The sequence below is a fragment of the Cyprinus carpio genome, chromosome A16 (genome assembly GCF_018340385.1).
Source record: "Cyprinus carpio isolate SPL01 chromosome A16, ASM1834038v1, whole genome shotgun sequence".
NCBI classification, from domain to species: domain Eukaryota; kingdom Metazoa; phylum Chordata; class Actinopteri; order Cypriniformes; family Cyprinidae; genus Cyprinus; species Cyprinus carpio.
The window spans coordinates 10,403,463-10,422,022 of record NC_056587.1 but is presented as its reverse complement, the minus strand read 5'-3'; the positions used below and the strand labels follow the sequence as shown (position 1 = coordinate 10,422,022).

The window sequence follows — 18,560 nt, the reverse complement described above, 5'->3', positions numbered from 1 at the left end:
TCTAAATCTACAATTTTGACTCAAATCCCACATATGTGTCTGTTTTGTGGTTGAAAATGTTGTTTACTGAAATACTGGAATACTTTTAACACTTCCAACAATTTATTCAAAACATGCACTTTCACAATAATTTGGACATCAGTCTTAGCTAATCTTAATGAGACTGGTGAAATCTGAGATTTTTATGTTATTAACAAATGTAGTGTTTCTTTTTTGACTGGAAGACATTAAACTGAAATGCTGCTGTAGACAGAAAAAAACCCACATTCAGTCTGATAACCGAGATCATTTTTTTATTGTTATTATTTAATTATATGTTGGTTCTTTAACTGTCACCCGCTAATATCAAAAGCTGTAGGGCTGTCATTAAACAATTCGAATTTCGAATATTCGTTGAAATTTTTTTTTTTTTGCATTCGAATTTGAGGTCTGCATCAGGCAGCCTTTATCAGTGGCGCGCGAAGTACACCACTAGTGTCACTGCTTTTGCTAGCCTGTCCAGTTGAACCCACTAGATGCGGCGCGGCGCTGCTACGTTGTTCATTCAGTATATTGCAGAAAACGAGAACATCAGTGTGGAGATGTTGTTTACCTCAAAACTGAAACCAAGCCGTACACACAGAAGGCATATTTATCACATTTTCTAGAGGGACATCTATCAGCGTCACTCGCGTCTCGCACAAGACGGCTGCATCCGAAAACTTAGGCAGCTGACTTGCTGCCTCGCTCCCGTATGAGGCAATGACTTTGCTGGCAGTGATTTTGCACGAAGGCACCTCATGAAACTGATGTCGGACAGACTTCTGAATCTTTTGCTTCCATCTTTTGCTCAACCATCACAGAATGGAACGCACACTTTTAAAAAACATGTCTCAAGACTTTATAGCGGTTTTTCCCCATCACACTGTATCTCATGTTTTTAAATGAAGCAAGTAGCCATTACTTTTTTTGATAGACAATAACATTTTTTATCTGCACTGCTGGCTTCACAACTTTGCAGATAGTTTATGTTCACATACAGTTACATGACGCACTGCATGAAAGGTAATATTCGAAAAGGCATAACAGAGGCATTTTAAGTTGATTGATATGAAAGACATTCTCTACTGAACAATCAATAGTGTTTTAGCAGCAATTAAGCCATTCACATTGGAGGACAAGGAAAAAAAATACCTCCACCCTGACATAGCAAATCACACCAACATAATATGGAGAAGAAAAAAAATGAATCATGACATGCTTTGGTATAATATATCAGCATATGCTGTTCACCTCCTTTGAATATCCATTTCTTTATTTCCTATTTTCCTTTTAAGGAATTTTCCATGTCCAGTACAAGTTATTCACAAACAACAGCATTTGTGGCATGATGTTATTACCAGAAAAAATCATTTCAATTTGTTCCTTGTTTTCATAAAAAGAAAAAGCAAAAATTAAGGATCATTGTTATGGGTCAGCACTTGAAATGGAAGTGAAACGGGTTAAGTTTTTTGAGGCTTTAAAAGCAGAAATAAGAAGCTCATCATTTGATAAAAGCACTGACATTTCATTCTTCTTTTAGAACTTTTATTTGATCTGTAACACTGTTTAAAATACACTCATTTAAGGGCTTTAGGGTTTATGGCATTACAGTGTCATGGCTGACGTGCTGTTTGAAATGCTGTTGACTGAGATTAACTTCTACTGAATCTGAAATGTTCCTTGAATTCTGTTCAAACCAAGTAGCAAGGTTTTAGACTCTTTAGTCTCACCAGGCTTTGATGTTAAAGAAACAAAGCAAATTTACTTATTGTTTGTGTATGGTCACTTTAGCAGGCAAGATAGTGATGGGTGTGCTCTGGAGCCCTGGGCCAAAGATGGGGAACAGCTTTCCAGTGAACTTATCATTATATGTACATAGGTGCTTGTTGTTGCTTGTATCCCAGAAGGACACCTCTCCCTTCTCCATATTGACCTTTACCCTGATGGTTTCAGGCCTTCTCTCTAAATTCAGCTCAGTCCGTGGAGTGGACAGTGCACTGTAGACTCCTTTACTCAGACCGATGGTCCACACTCCGGCTGTCGTTGTTACTGTGAACTTCCTCTTCCGAACCACTGACTCCTTGCATACTCCCAAGATCCATTTGGGGTGGTCAGCCACACGGACCTCCCAACGGTGCCGCCCTGAGGAGAAACCCTCTGAGCCAAGGACAAAAACACAGGGATCAAACCTCTCAGGGTTGTCTGGGAAAGTCTGTCTTTCCAGACTCTGTTGCACACTGGAAAAATCAGAAGATATGGAGAGCCAGGGCGAGACTGTGTTGGGATCCAGGATTACAGGCACTGCAGACAAAACAATGTTACAGTGACTCACAAAGCTCGGAGTTAATCTTACACACACATTTTAGGCAAGGTGAAAAGTGCACTCACAACATGTGACATGAGACAGCATCTTTTCCCAGACTTTGTAACCCAAAGCGCCTACATGCAAGGCCATGTCGATGAGAGCTCCTTGAACCTTCTTTGGTTCCTCACCAGTCCACTGGGTTCTGTGACAGACATCAAGAGATTATCTTTACCTTCCGTTTAATCTCTTACACACAGTTAAATTACAGTCACAACAAAACCGATCCATTGACAGATCTAGGGCTCGTTCTTCGTACGTTGCTTATTACATCTGAGATGAAATGTCACATCCAAGATGATATCATCGCGCTAATCAGGATCTGGCTAATTCGGTTCTTCGAACCCACCTGCTGTTGATGATTAGTATGGCTGGATTGAGTTATCTGAGATAATTGCACGTTCATGGGTTGGTTTAAAAGGGGTTATGTATCGATACTCGAAACCACGATCAGCAATGCAGCGATCGGCTGGTGGCAAGACGGCAACCTAATGACATCAAAGAATTAAAAAAGACACCTGACGAAAAACTTGACAAATTTCTGTACTTTTATAAGGAAACAGCCAAGTGAACAAAATTAAATGTTATAATAGATAAATGAAATGTGCACTGTTTTTATTTTATTTTAATTTACGTGATTCCCAATTAATTATATTCACGATTTCTTATATTTGTACATGCTTTACATTTTTATTTCAATGTATTGTTTAGGCTGTCATTTTTGTTTTTTGTTTTTAATTTTTTTTTATATTTGAGGATTATTTGTTGTGTGTTAGGGTTAATTATAGTTTTTTATGGGTCTAGTGTGCTCCATCAAGCCACTCCCATACTAGTTGTCACCTATTAAATTAATGCACAACTCTACATTATCTGTATAGCATGTGTCTAAGACTCAAATACAATTATGAAGTAATTATTTCACTACGAATAAATTTTTCAGTGAGTAAAACTGGCTGTGTTAATGACTACACAACATTATTATATTATCTTTAAATTATTTTAAAATTTTTTTTTTTTTTTAATTATTGTCCCTGGATCAGTAGGATGCTCTTGTAATAAAGAAGCGGTGGTAGCGGACAGATTTTAAGTATCAATTCTGCTTAAAAAGTTGCAATCTAATCTTGTTTACATGAAATAAGCCTGCTCCCGAGCAGGTTTAAACTTACGGAGCTGTTGCCATGACAGCAACTCTGGGATGAGCTTAGAAGAACCAAACAATCCAAGATCATTCCAAATCATCAACAATCAAATCCAGTTAACTAAGTTAGCGACGTATAAAGAACAGGACCCTTGTCTGCATTCATCACCAGAGAGAAGTCTGCCATTTTCACTGTGAGGTCCAGTTATGCCATTTTAATTAAACATTATGAGATTAAAACAACATCAACAAAACTATTGGTTGCTGAATTTTTCATGGGTGAAATCCAGTTTCAATACGAATCTATTGGAATTTTTGCATGAGGGCAAAAGATCTTCCTACGCAGATTTTCCAACTGTTTCAAGTTGGTCACGCAAATTTGCCATGTTGACCAACACAAAATTGCTTTCTTGCTGTGAAAGTGACTTCTTTGTGAACAAATGTACATGGATACTTGTTTGGGTTTATCTAGGCATTGTGTTTTGTGTCACTTTATTATTAAACCCGATTTCTCAAAATGGTGCGCTTGTGTGCTTTCCTTGAGCGAATGTCATGAATGTGCAGTCACGCACAACAGACCAACAGCCAGGGTCAGGATTTTGATAAATTATAAATTACATTTTTTTTTTTTTCACCAAACCATATTGTACTCTATATTTCAAGAGTACTTAAGTAACCAGGGATAATTCTGTGATCAAGTTTGAATCTGGTCGCTATGTGCTACCATAATATGGACAAGCATAAGCCAGACATTTTCAGTCATTTTCATTTTGAAAGTGAAAAGTGAAAAAGAAAAAAAAAAGTGACATGACATAAAGCCAAGTATGGTGACCCATACTCAGAATTCGTGCTCTGCATTTAACCCATCCAAAGTGCACACACACAGCAGTGAACACACACACACCGTGAACACACACCCGGAGCAGTGGCCAGCCATTTATGCTGCGGCGCCCGGGGAGCAGTTGGGGGTTCGGTGCCTTGCTCAAGGGCACCTCAGTCGTGGTATTGCCGACCCGAGACTCGAACCCACAACCTTAGGGTTAGGAGTCAAACTCTCTAACCATTAGGCCACGACTTCCCCACAAGTTCATTTTTGGATGAACTATCCGTTTAAGATCTATAACATGAATTTAGAAACTAGAAAGGGTGAATTTTCATTTCATGTGAACTTTAAAAACAATCAATGTAAAGAACAACAAAATAAAATGCATCAGTGTGAGTAAATATGACTTATCTATAGTGGTATTAAGCAAGAAATTTATAGCAAAGCAGACCTGAGAAACGCTTGATAAAATAAAAAGGCACATACCGTCTTTTTAGGCTCTGGAAATTCTGTGGAAGAAGAAGAAAAGTTGATTTATAAGAGCTGAATGTGGGACATGTCTGATTACGTTATCAGCTATGTTAAAGTGAGAAACCCTGCCAGTATATATATATATATACCTGAAGAAAAGTCAAATCCTCGTCTCCCATTTCCCTCTTTACTGACTGAATCAATTTAGCAAGAGCTGTGATATCGCGACTGATGTTTTCAATCTTCTCATTCATCATTTGCTTCTTCTCATTTTCTTCTCTATACAAAGCATTTATTCTCGATGTCTCCTCATCACGCAGGACCTGATGGAGTCTTTCAAACTCCTCTTTGATTTGATTCTCTGCATTCTTAGTCTGGCTCTGTAACAAAATGGAGAAGTGGAATAAGCATTAATTAAAAATTATTCAGATTTCGCTGGATTTATGTGTTTGGCCTCCAAAACGTTTTTGGAGACTGCTTACCTCAATAAAGGAGACCGTGTCTTTATATCTTTTTTTCATCCTTTTAAAGGAATCCTGCTTACTTTCCAGTATTTTGATTTTCATGTTAAGCTCCTCCTACAAAACATTGCACGTTAGAAGTATTACCATGAAAGCTGTAACATGAAGTGGGTTGATTTTTTTATAGCAATGAGCTCACCTTGCAGAAAGGCACTCCTTGCTCTATGGGCACCAGTTCGTGTCCCGGATGAAGAGTCGCGCACTCGACGCACACGGGTTCCTCGTCTTTAATGCAGAAGATCTGGAAGGGACGCTGGTGGAAACCACAGATGACCTCATCTACACCAGTACCTTGTCCTCTCAGGTTCCTCTCCTTTTTAAAGGATACGCAGGTGTCATTTAATGCGCGGTTAGGGATCGGTGTCTCCCCGTCGCAGCATTTTCTGCACATCGGGCACTGCTGTTTCGACTGGTTCTTCCAGCTGCCCTCCAGGCATTCCTGACAGAAACTGTGGCTACACGAGAGCAACACGGGTTCCCTAAAAATGTCTTTGCACACAGGACAAGTCAAGTCTTTTTCTAGAAGAGATGGCTTGTCTGTGATGTCCTCGTCACTGTAGTCTGCCATGTCGTTAGCTTGTACTTTCACTAAACTATATTTTCTCAGCAGGGTTTAAAAAACGTTTAAAACATCGGTCCTCCTGCGTTTAAAAAGTTAAACTTCTTGTTTAAAAAGAAAGAAGGAAGCGTTTGTTAAGGACGAGAAGATCTACCTGTTTTCGTTTTATTCCTGGCAACTTCCGCGTATGTGAAAGAGGGAGGGCGGGAGAGACACCAGAAAATAAAATAAAAGTGCAAACAGTCAAACAAGTTTGTCTACATTTTCGTCCAGACCAGAGCCATAAAGAGAGAGTTGCGACTACGGAAGTTCGAAATGTTTGGTTGTCACGTGATTCATGTAAACTTCAGACAGTTCCAGGAAGTGCGTTGGCGGCCATTCAAACTGATAGAGTAGAGTGACAGAACTGAGATTTCTGGTAATAAGGAGTCAATAAATTCATTTATTTTATATATTTATACAACACACCGACATATGTATGTAGCATGAGTATGTAGTTACAGCGATGTTGTTTTTAAAATATCAAATCAGGTAATTTTTGAGGATTAGTGTTCAATTACCGTTATTTTAAAAACTTAACTTTCAGGCTAACGTTAAGTTGTATAAACACGGGTTGCTGTTGCCTTTTTATGTTACATATTGTTCTTTTTTTTTCACTGATCTCATGTTAACTAATGTCATATTGATGACTTTCAGATAGTTCAGAGACAGGCTGGTGACAGGTGACTTTCAGCTCGCACCGCACCAGAGCCATGGGACAATTAACTATTAGCAGCAGTAATTAACATGTTAAGTAAATGTAAAATGAAGCTTATTGTTTACAATTCTTACAATTACATATAGTAATATAATTATGTATTATAGATATTATATATCTAATGCATAATTCTTACAATACTTATTCATATACACAATATATTGGTTTAAAACAATTTAAGCATACTCATATATAAACATATACACTGCCATTCAAAAGTAATGATGCTGAAAATTCAGCTTAATAAGAGTAAATTACATTTTAAAATAGAAAACAGTTATTTTAAATTGTAATTATATATTATGAGATTACTTTGTATTTTATTCAAATAAATGCTATTAACTATTTACAGCAATTCATGAATACATTTCTAATAAATTTAATAGCATGCCAAGCATTTTGTATGTGTCCTTTCTTTCATGTTGTCCTTGCATAGTCTCCACCATGGTTTGCTGTGGTGCATGGGGATGCTCCACTCGGTCAGAGAAAGGTGTGCGGATGTATGGCTTCCCCGCTGACATGGAGAGGAGAAAAAAATGGTTGGCTCAAGTCAGCAGGAGCAATCTAAATATAAATAAAAATTACAAAAACTAAAAAATTTGTGAGGTAATTGTACTTAAATTTATTTGCACTTTTTACATGGAACATTATTTACTAGAAATAAGGAACAAGCAAAACCCAGGGAGCTGAGACTCATGGTGAGACATTGCAGGGAGTCATCAGTGTTACCTATAACTGTGCATTTAACCACCATGTGATATGTACCGTATGTGGGTAGACAAAAAAAAAAGTTGTGTGTGGAAACTAACCTCAAGTCACTCTGCAGGCACATTTTGAGGCAAACCAATTTGTCATGACCAAAAAAATTCAAGAGTAGGCTGAGACCAGATGCTATTCCCACAATCTTTGTGCATCGTCCTGTGGTCAAAAAGAGGAGGGCCCCTGCTCCACGATGCACCCCTAGACCTGTAAACATACAGCAAATCGCTGCTGATCACAGCTATATAGTATTACAGGTGATACATATATAATAAGTATAAACTTGTACTAGTTGAAGTAATATTTCTAGAGGCTAGAGAGGAGAGACGAGGACAGGTGACACTACCCAGTCAGTCAGCAGCAAGTCAGTCAGCAGCCAGTCAGCATTCCAGTGAACCATCAGCCAGTTACCTGGGTCTATTAAAAAAATTAAAGAGACAAGAGAAAATATCAAAAAAATGCAGAGGCAGCACTAAGAAAAATAAAGAATGAAAATGCAGCTCTAAAAAAAAACAATTAAAATTAGGGACAACATTTTAAATAATTTTTTGTCAAAATACCAAATTATGGCATTAGGAAGACGAACCACAAAAGGTATGAAATGGAGCAATGAAACAATTAAGGAGGCATTAAAAATTCGCTTTGCAGCCGGTCCAATTGGTTACACAAGACCCTACAGGAATTGCAGATTCCCTTGCCAGTGATCAGAACCCTGCACAGAAGGATGGAATGTAACAAATTTGAGCCTGGTGTATTGCTGGCTTATTTGAAACATACCTTTTGTTTTCATTCTCACCATGGTCCCCTCAGCACTCCTGACCTGCATCATCACTGATGCTCCATCAAAGAACAGTCCTGTGGCACCACTAATCCTCCACCTACCAGCACCCACAGTATGTTACTTTTATACACTAACAAGTTTAAGTAAATAATACAGTAGTATTATATAATATAGACAGGTTATATAATATAGACAGGTAATAGTCAGTGAATCACAATGCCTAAAAACACTCCATCCATGTTTTTGCAAACTCAGTTCACTCTAAATTTATATCAATAGGGTGCATTTTATTATTAAGTTATTTATTTATTTAGTGTGTTTAGGAACAAACTTTATAAACTCATTTTTACCACTTCCACTCACCACTGTCACACGCGGTCAAACGTTATATTGAACTAATATGTAACGTTAGCTAACTTTCCCCACCCTGCAAAAAAATATGTTTAGACTCCTTTTCTCTAATTCCAAACACGATGGATGAAACTGAATTAAGAGAACAGATTTTACAATTAATAGGGTGTTGGTTACTAACTTTATTCAGCTCCAATCCTAGCATAATCTGACTGTTAGTTATCCGATAACATCCCCCTTAAATCTGGGAACTATTGAGAGGCTCCACAGGCCGCCATTGCTGTAAAAAAAAGTGTTCCATGAGTTGTCGCAAATCTCTCTCTATATGGCTCTGGTCCAGACCTGGGGGCTGTTTCATAAAACAAGTTTACCAAATAAGCCAGGCTTATTTCAGTTAGTCTGACTTATTTTCACTTGATTTGGTTCATAAAGCAAAATTACCATAGCTCAAGCTCAGTCACTGTGGCAATTTATGCTGGAAACTAACCTGGTCAGGAGCAGGCTAAGCTGAGCTCCTCTAACACTGACCAGTAGGAACGCATTGATATTACCACTGACTCTCTCACATAGACTACAACTATTTGTCATTTTATTATTAGTCCAGAAATAAAAGTATACAGAAAATGCAACTTAAATGATCAAAATAAGAAATAGGCTATAACCATCTATATTTAATGTATTGTGCCCAAAATGTAATGACTTTTTTATATATATGAAAACATTTTAAACAACCTTTAAATTTTGTTGTTTTAAAATGTAGTTTTAAATTTTAAACAACATTTAAAACAACCCCCTGGGGGCTGTTTCATAAAAGACGCTAAGAAAAGCGGGGATTAAAGTCTAAAACCTGACTTGAAATAACTTAAAAAATCAATTGGGACTAAAGCAGTTTCATAAACGACAGTTTACTTTAAAGGGATACTCCACCCCAAAATGAAGATTTTGTTATTAATCACTTACCCCCATGTCGTTCCAAACCCGTAAAAGCTCCGTTCGTCTTTGGAACACAATTTAAGATATTTTGGATGAAAACCTGGAGGCTTGAGACTGTCATGTAAATAACAAATAAAGTCGTCATCAGAATACTCCATCTGCCATCGGACGTGCAGTTATCTAGGTTATATGAAGTGACGGGAACACTTTTTGTTAGCGAAGAAAACAAAAATAATGAGTTTATTCAACAATTCATTTGTCAACAGTCTCCTCTCTGTTTCTTCATAACACAGTATGCTGTGTATGCTCTTCTGTATCATCCGCACCACAAGGATGTGCTGAAGCGCATACAGAAGAGCATACACAACATACGGTGATATGGAGAGACACAGAGGAGACGTTGACAAAGGAATTGTTGAATAAAGTTGTTATTTTTGTTTCTGCTGCGCTCATGCGCCCTAAACAGATGGAGCGCAATATGATGATGGCTAAATAGTTTTAGATTAATTATGTATTATTTTTAGTTATTTGTTGTTGGACATTAAATGTGACACATGTAGAATTTTAATCCTACATATAAGTAAATTTTTATCATAGCAGTGACTGTAAATCAAATGTAAGCTGCTAAGCCCTACTAAGCCTATCTCAAATTAGTTAATGTGTGTTCCTCTTGTCAGTTAAAATGTAGTCTGATTTCTGTTATTTATTTTCATTTTTAATTCAGTGGTTTTAACTTTTAATTTGGTGTTTTAAATGCTTTAAAGAGCAATTTTAGATGGTAATAATGTTCTACTAATGACCATAAATGGTACAGCTGTCATAAAACCGAGAGAAAAGCTGCATGACTAGAAACTGCTGGTCAACTGAATGGGCAAGTAGCAACTATGTTCAAATGTTTTCATATATATAAAAAAAAAATAACCAAAATGGTAATATCAATGGGTTCCTATTGGTTCGTGTTAAAGGAGCTCAGCTTAGCCTGACAGTAGGTTAGTTTCCCAGCATAAGTTGCCACAGTGACTGAGCTTGAGCTATGGTAATTTTGCTTTATGAAACAAAATCAAGTGAAAATAAGTCAAACTAACAGAAATAAGCCTGGTTTATTCGGTAAACTTGTTTTATGAAACAGCCCCCTGGTTTGCCGTATCTCCACCGCTGACCCTCAGAGGGAGGTTGACTTTTTTGAAGGCGTCCTATTTTGCTTTTTCACTTTTTCAGCTTTAGTTAGTCTGTAATGTTGCTGTTTGAGCATGAATAAAGATCTGCAAAGTTTCAAAGCTCAAAGTCCACTTCAAAAGGAGATATTTTATTTAACAGAAATCACTTTTCAAAAACCACAATGAACGACTCATTTGGACTGCAGCCAGCGCATATTTTCAGGGATTTGTGATATCACAAAGATCGACGAATGGGACGAGACCTGGTTGAGCTGCACCAAAGAAGGCAACGAACGAGTGTTATCACTATGTCAGAGACACGCTAGCGTTCCCAAGGCAGACAAGCTTAGAGTGATTACAATCATATGGGTTTAAATCGCGCTCAGACTGATTTGATTTTGATGCAATATTTAAACTGAAGCTGGCAGGCGGCTATGCTAAGGGGCATGACATTTCCCGACCAGGCGCCAAATGGAGCCAATCACAGCACAGACTGGCCCAGCTTACCAATCACAGCACATTTCATATTTCAGAAGACCTTCATTTGATACAGGAACTATTCGAGCCCTTCATGCCAGACTGGGCGAGAGGTGTTGTAATAATGTAAAATTTGAGAAAAATAATGTGTTTTTTTGTAACAACCTAGTATGAGAGCCTGTTCTAGTACACCCCAAAACAAAATCAAGACTTTGTAAAAGAGCATAATAGGATCGCATTAATGTCTATACCACCTTGCTAGTGTAACTATTATTTTGACACATTAATGGTTTTCGCCAGTAGATCATCATCAGTCCTCAGAAAAAAAAGTTTGAACACCAGTGAGAATGAAAAAGACCAGCAGAGAGGCCGCTCGGCACGCTCACGGTTATTAGGCTTTGTGTTGTTCACAACCATCTGGAAGCACGCACGCGCGCACACACACACAAACACAAATGCCCTGCACGATTCAAGACGCGTCCTGGATATCAGGGAACAAACTCACGCACGAGGCTCATGTTGTAACAGTCATTGCTTGGATTTAGCCAGACGCTGAAACAGAGAGGACGCGCGCGTTATTCTTGATAACATCTGGAGATGTTTTGTAAATAAAGGCATCCTGTGAGCGGAGCTCGAGGCCTTTGATTCCAGCAGCGCACTCATACATCATCGTCCGCGGTGGTCCCGAGCTTTAAACCGCCGCTGGGCTCAGCAGCCGCAGCAGCACAACGATAGCCGCAGCGATACTGGGGCGTCGCTCAACGCGTCTTTTTTATTATTCTACCTGTTACAGGATGTAAGTTACGAAAACCTCTAACGTTATGCTTTAGAAACATGGAGACCAAGACTCTGGAATTGGTGAGTAAATGAGTGGAGACGGTTTGCTTTTTCCGACAGCTAGCGGGATAGACATGGCTAGTCGGTTAGCCTGTTCAGCTAAAGCCAGGGCTCAGTTGTCAGTTTTAAATCTCTCTTTGATTGATACGAGTCAGTAAATGCTGAACTGACAATGGACAGATGCACACTGCTATATGAATTATTGTAATTGTGTAGTTTAACAAGGGACCACGGTCGGTTAAATATGATGACAGAACAGCTAACAGTAAAGTAAACCGTTAGCTCAGCATTGCTGTTACAGTGATGCTTGTGTCAGCTAACCTCTGGACATAACGTTACTAGTTTAAAAAGACTAATGTCCCGTTTAGCTCCTATGTTGTGTGTGTGTGTGTGTGTTAGTCAAATAGTTCAAGAGTTGAAAGTGTTGTTTTTCTTCACAGGATTTGTGCTACTTTTTAGCAGCGTTGGGTGTATTGCAGTTTTCAAAAGGTTTTTGTAACCATGCCTTTTGCATCAGATGTCTTTTTGACAAGATAAGGTTAAATAAGAAAGCTTTGTCATTGTACAGGGCAACGAAATTACAGTTTGTACCCCGTGTCAGTGACAAGACAAAATATAAACATAAAACAACAACATTAACGATAGATAATGCAAATTATGTATAAAAACAATCTTACTCTGTCAAACCTTGTAAAGCCTAACATAATCCTAACTCAAAATCCTTTAAAAAATTGAAGTTTATTAAATCTTTAGACAAAATCCTTTTAAAAATTGAAGTTTTTTTTAACCTTGAGACAAAATCTGTAAAAAAAAAAAAATAATAATAAAAATAAGTAAATGTTTAGATATGTTTTTCATGTTTTGTATCATATTTGATACACCAGGCTTTTCTGGCTCATATTGCATGATATAGTGAGATTATGGAGAAACACATCGGTTTTATTCAGAGGCTCAAACCGAGTAAAAATATGCAGTTTGGTGTAGATGATGTTATTTATATGGCCAAAAATCTGATTAAATTCTGGGATCTTATGTAAATCAGAGAGATTTTTAATAACATTATAGCAGACTACTTGCTTAAAATGCATACAAATATAATTTGTCACTCTGTATCACCCAATTATATGTCTAAGTAAGATTATATTTAAAGGCTTCATTTAGTTTTATGATCAAAACTCTGTTGTTTTAATTCTGGGGCTCAAAACATATAATGAGATGCAATACAGTGATGATTGAGAATTGTATAAATAAACATTATTAATGAAAAGCATGTAGAAGGTTGTGTACAACAAGTTTTACAGCAAACTTTTGATCATGTTGATACTTTAGAGGTTTTATAAATTAATGTATGAAGTATGGTACAGTAGACTTTTTAGAATGAGGTTCCATTTACTTTGTCATCAAAAACTTTTTTACAAAGCATTTGTGTATGTCTACTGTTATTATTCTGTGAACTTTCTGCAGCACATTTTACAGATTTCCAGGTAAACACTTAGTTTTTATTAATAACGAGTTCTCGCCATCTAAAACTCTCAATATTACGACAGAGTACTAAGATGAAACCTGTAGATGACAATAGATTCATTCACGTTAATATAAATATATCTAAATGTTTAGAAAAATCATTATTGAAAAAATCTAAACATTCTGTTATTTTACCTAGATATTTGTCAAATGAGAGCATTAACTTATAAAACATTAAACTGTGCTGAATGCATGTCAGAATGCATGTTTTTGATGTTTTATAGGGTGAATGTATATGCATTGTTTGTGTTCCACAATAATAATTCCACAATTTTTATGTTTTTTTTTTCTTCTTTTTTCACTATAGGTCTCCATACTGTGAGCAAGTCCAACCCCCCTCCAGTAGATTCTCCATCTTTTTCTCACTTTGCCCTTTGGGGGTGGAGGACAGGATGACTTCTCACATCCCGACTGTCCTGCTGCCTGTCTTGATGTTTCTGATACCTGCTACGTGGGCAGGAAACTGTAAGGGCCAAAGACAGATTTTGCGGGGTGTCCCAGGATATGTCACAGATGGACCGGGAAACTACTCTGTGAATGGGAACTGCGAGTGGCTTATCAAAGGTTGGTGTCAGAAACTACAAAAACAAAGGGCAGATGAATGAAAGAAGCTTTATTAGCATATAGTAGGATTTAAATGAATGACTGTTTTGCTTGTTCTTCCAAGTCGGCATGAAATGAGAGTATCTTTTTTTTTAATTCATGTTATTGATCTTATTGTGAATAATTTATCAATGCATGCTTTATTTTTACAATTGACTTTAGCCATTGACACTTTTATAGTATTTTTTTTTTCATACTATGGAAGAATTTCCATTTTTGGGTAAACTATCTCTTTAAATCTTTAGACAGCTGACAATTTCAGTATTTGGTATTTCAGTATTTGCTGCTTTAATAACGTGAGAGCTGAATGGTATCTTCTGCAGACTCATGATATTAGTAATGATGGCTTGAGTAGTTATTAAGTTGGCTTGAAAAAGCCAACTTACTGATCTACTATCTAATCTTATTATTATTATGTTGGCTTGGCACAAGCCAACATACTGTTATGCTATTTAAACTTCTTATTATTATTATTTTTATGAGACTAAATTTACTAAACGCTACTCCTCCTAGGGCTTTAAAGCCACAAGCCCCAAACTCGGCAGAGACCTGGGCCCCGGGGTGTAGTTTGTTGCTATATCTTTTCAGACTGATCAGACTTACATTTTTTTATTATTAATTTTTATAAGTCAGAAATCTCCCATAGACTCCCATTATCTGAGAAAAATTGCGATTGTATAGGATTAATTCCCGGGACTGAGGGAGGAGTCTGCCTTAGTTTCACTTCTGAATCGGTTAAAAATACATATAAATACATGAATTTATTTCACTCTGACAAGCTAAACCAACATATTTGAATATTACAGGGGTCAGGGCTTATTAAAAATGTATATCTGGCCACAGAAGAGAGAGAAAGACGAGAGAGAATTCACCGCTCCGTTCAGCGAGTGGTCTTACAACGGGCTCACAACATACGAATTTATTCTTGTTTAAGACCTTTTAAAAATAAAATATTACAGCGATTGCACACAATCCACCCATTAGAACAAACCAAGAGCTAAAAGAGGGTGTTTTTGAATGGTTGAAGTTTGAAAATGAACGATTTGCGTCAGCTCTTTTGACAGCGCGAGACGGCGCGGCTTCTCGTGCAGTGACACAACGAGCTCGCAAGATACGAATTTATTCTTGTTTAACACCTTTTAAAAAATAAAATATTACAGCGATTGCACACAATCCACCCATTAGAACAAACCAAGAGCTAAAAGTGGGTGTTTTTCAGCTGTTGAAGTGTGGAACTTTACTGACTGTTGCTGTTGTAATTTGACAGCGCGAGACGGCGCGGCTTCTCGTGCAGTCGCACAGCGAGCTCACAACAAACGAATTTATTCCTTGTTTAAGACCTTTTAAAAATAAAAATATTACAGCGATTGCACACAATCCACCCATTAGAACAAACCAAGAGCTAAAAGTGGGTGTTTTTCAGCTGTTGAAGTGTGGAAAATGAAGGATTTGCGTCAGCTCTTTTGACAGCGCGCGAGACGGCGCGGCTTCTCGTGCAGTGACACAACGAGCTCGCAAGAAACGAATTTATTCTTGTTTAAGACCTTTTAAAAATAAAATATCACAGCGATTGCACACAATCAACCCATTAGAAGAAACCAAGAGCTAAAAGTGGGTGTTTTTCAGCTGTTGAAGTGTGGAAAATGAAGGATTTGCGTCATCTATTTTGACAACGCGAGACCGCGGGGCTTCACTACGACCTCACAACAAACGACTTTATTCCTGTTTAAGACCTTTTAAAAATAAAATATTACAGCGATTGCACACAATCCACCCATTAGAAGAAACCAAGAGCTAAAAGTTGGTGTTTTTCAGCTGCTGAAGTGTGGAAAATGAAGGATTTGCGTCAGCCGCTTTGACAGCGCGAGACGGCGCGGCTTCTCGTTCTCGTGCAGTGACACAACGAGCTCGCAAGAAACGAATTTATTCTTGTTTAAGACCTTTTAAAATAAAATATTACAGCGATTGCACACAATCAACCCATTAGAACAAACCAAGAGCTAAAAGTGGGTGTTTTTCAGCTGTTGAAGTGTGGAAAATGAAGGATTTGCGTCATCTATTTTGACAACGCGAGACCGCGCGGCTTCACAACGATCTCACAACAAACGACTTTATTCCTGTTTAAGACCTTTTAAAAATAAAATATTACAGCGATTGCACACAATCCACCCATGAGAACACACCAACGTCTAAATTCAGATTTTTGTGAGCTGGTATATTGTGAAATTGAATGATTTGCAGCAGACTCTCTGACGGCTCGAGACTTCAACACTGGCATGGGGAAAAAGGTCTACATACTGAAACTACAGCCTTTTACATTAAAACACTCCAGCGAATCAGTACAAAACAATTAGAAGAATATATTATAGAGATTAAAATGAGTGCTTGTGAGATATTTTTTTTGTCTTAGGCCAGAAAAAGACATTGCATCGATCTCTCGAGTTACAGATGACGCTGATTCTGGCTTTTCGCTGCAAGAACTGACTAATCATTCGTCTTGGCAGCTTTTTTTTTGTATGTCTATATTTTGTATTGTCAATAGTAAATATTATGAAAACAATAACTGTTGTTATTTTGTCATCATTATATAGTTTATGTATTATTATTGCAAAATACAATTTAGCAACTCACATAGTTATCATTCATCACTGCTTAAAAATGTAAGTTGAAAAATAAACTCTTAAAGCATGAAATAAGATACAGAATCAGTAAATTTGATTTTAATGTGGGTATATTATCAGTGAACTAATTCATTAAATATTTGTAATCATTCATAAAATATTGGCCACTTTCATAATGATGTTGTTCAGAAATGAAGGCCACAATGCTAATGTTGTCCACACGATGGCGCCACATGATAGAAAATACTTCAATATATGTTCACAGATTTTAAAATTGTTCCATTTATGTGCATAAGTATAAAATGCATATACATGCATTCTATTTTCATAAACTTTAATAAAGCCCAATATAGTATTTATGCAAAAACTGTAATCCCCTAAGTACCATTACGTTTTTTTTTCTTATTTTAATAGTATTGACAACATATTTATCAAGTTATCACACATAAAGTGAAGAAAATAAACTATATTACTTATCTATTTTCATATCAATTTTCACTTTGACTTAAACCACATTGTTTCTTTTACCTTCTGTGTTGTTGCATACAACACTTCAGTTAGAGGACTGGGAAATAGCAAACAGGGGGAAAAGGCATGACTTATTTCGCATACAGCTAGCCAAAGCTGTTGAAACTGTTGTCATAACCAAGGCTTTTTATTGGAACAGAAAACAGCAAGGGTCCATTGAAAAATACTGTTGGAAGTTTTTTTTTTTTTTTTCACCAAGGCAGCTCAAGAAGGTTGGACACACAAGTACAGTGGCCAACATCAAAGTTAGTTCACTAACTTTACATTCTAGTTATGTTGGCTTGGCACAAGCCAACATACTGTTATGCTATTTAAACTTCTTATTATTATTATGTTGGCTTGGCACAAGCCAACATACTGTTATGCTATTTAAACTTCTTATTATTATTATTTATTATTATTATTATTCTTCTGATCTTAAAATTCCAAACGCTACTCCTCCTAGGGCTTTAAAGCCACAAGCCCCAAACTCGGCAGAGACCTGGGCCCCGTGGTGTAGTTTTATGCTATATCTTTTTAGACTGATCAGACTTACAGTTTATTTATTATTAATTTTTATAAATCAGAAATCTCCCATAGACTCCCATTATCTGAGAAAAATTGCGCCTCTACAGGAGCAATTCCCGGGACTGAGGGAGGAGTCTGCCTTAGTTTCACTTTTAAATCGGTTAAAAATACATATAAATACATGAATTTATTTCACTCTGACAAGCTAAACCAACATATTTGAGTATTACAGGGGTCAGGGCTTATTAAAAATGTATATCTGGTCACAGAACAGAGAGAAAGACGAGAGAGAATTTCACCGCTCCGTTCAGCGAGTGGTCTCACAGCGGGCTCACAACAAACGAATTTATTCTTGTTTAAGACCTTTTAAAAATAAAATATTACAGCGATTGCACACAATCCACCCATTAGAACAAACCAAGAGGTAAAAGAGGGTGTTTTTCAGCTGTTGAAGTTTGAAAATGAACGATTTGCGTCAGCTCTTTTGACAGCGCGAGCCCGCCCTTACAAAAATAACCTACAGGAATCCTGCAGGAATATTATGCAGATTTCCTACAGGATTTCCTACAGGATTTTCAGCTCATTTTCCTGAAGGAATACCTGCAGGATTTTTATGAAGGAATACCTGCAGGAATTTTATGAAGGAATACCTGCAGGAATTATATCCCTGCAGGGTTTTAAAATATAATATTCAAAGTTCCTGCAGGACTGTTGTGGATATATATGCAATTATACAGGTCTTCTTATGTCTTCTGTAGGATTAATGCAGGGGGAATAACTTCACAACAAACAATGTATTTTCACAAATTATTTATTGTATTTACTGAAAC

General features: G+C 37.1%; 1 protein-coding gene and 1 long non-coding RNA gene across 3 annotated transcripts; both read right to left on the bottom strand.

Annotated features, from left to right (window-relative positions):
- Positions 1-224: 224 nt before the first annotated feature.
- trim35-28 (tripartite motif containing 35-28) lies at positions 225-6,339 on the bottom strand. The gene is made up of 6 exons (XM_042772580.1): positions 5,476-6,339; positions 5,298-5,393; positions 4,965-5,195; positions 4,831-4,853; positions 2,410-2,528; positions 225-2,322 (listed from the first exon to the last, which is right to left on the bottom strand). Exons 1-6 carry the CDS (start codon positions 5,902-5,904, stop codon positions 1,787-1,789), a joined length of 1,434 nt encoding a protein of 477 aa, XP_042628514.1. The 5' UTR covers positions 5,905-6,339; the 3' UTR covers positions 225-1,786.
- Positions 6,340-6,948: 609 nt separating this feature from the next.
- On the bottom strand, positions 6,949-8,470 carry LOC109072945. Of its 2 annotated transcripts, XR_006161980.1 has the most exons (4): positions 8,189-8,470; positions 7,758-7,828; positions 7,462-7,618; positions 6,949-7,166 (listed from the first exon to the last, which is right to left on the bottom strand). It is a non-coding gene; the product is annotated as an uncharacterized LOC109072945 (long non-coding RNA). The 2 variants fall into 2 exon arrangements; XR_006161981.1 differs by lacking the exon at positions 6,949-7,166 and having other exon boundaries at positions 7,250-7,618.
- Positions 8,471-18,560: the final 10,090 nt, after the last annotated feature.

Excerpts from the sequence above, each read along its gene's own strand:
- trim35-28 (XM_042772580.1), bottom strand. The coding sequence starts at position 5,904 with ATGGCAGACTACAGTGACGAGGACATCACAGACAAGCCATCTCTTCTA. Across the intron at positions 5,394-5,475 it reads AAGGAGTGCCTTTCTGCAAG|GAGGAGCTTAACATGAAAAT; the intron begins GTGAGCTCATTG and ends AATGTTTTGTAG. Across the intron at positions 4,854-4,964 it reads AGGATTTGACTTTTCTTCAG|AATTTCCAGAGCCTAAAAAG; the intron begins GTATATATATAT and ends CTTCTTCCACAG.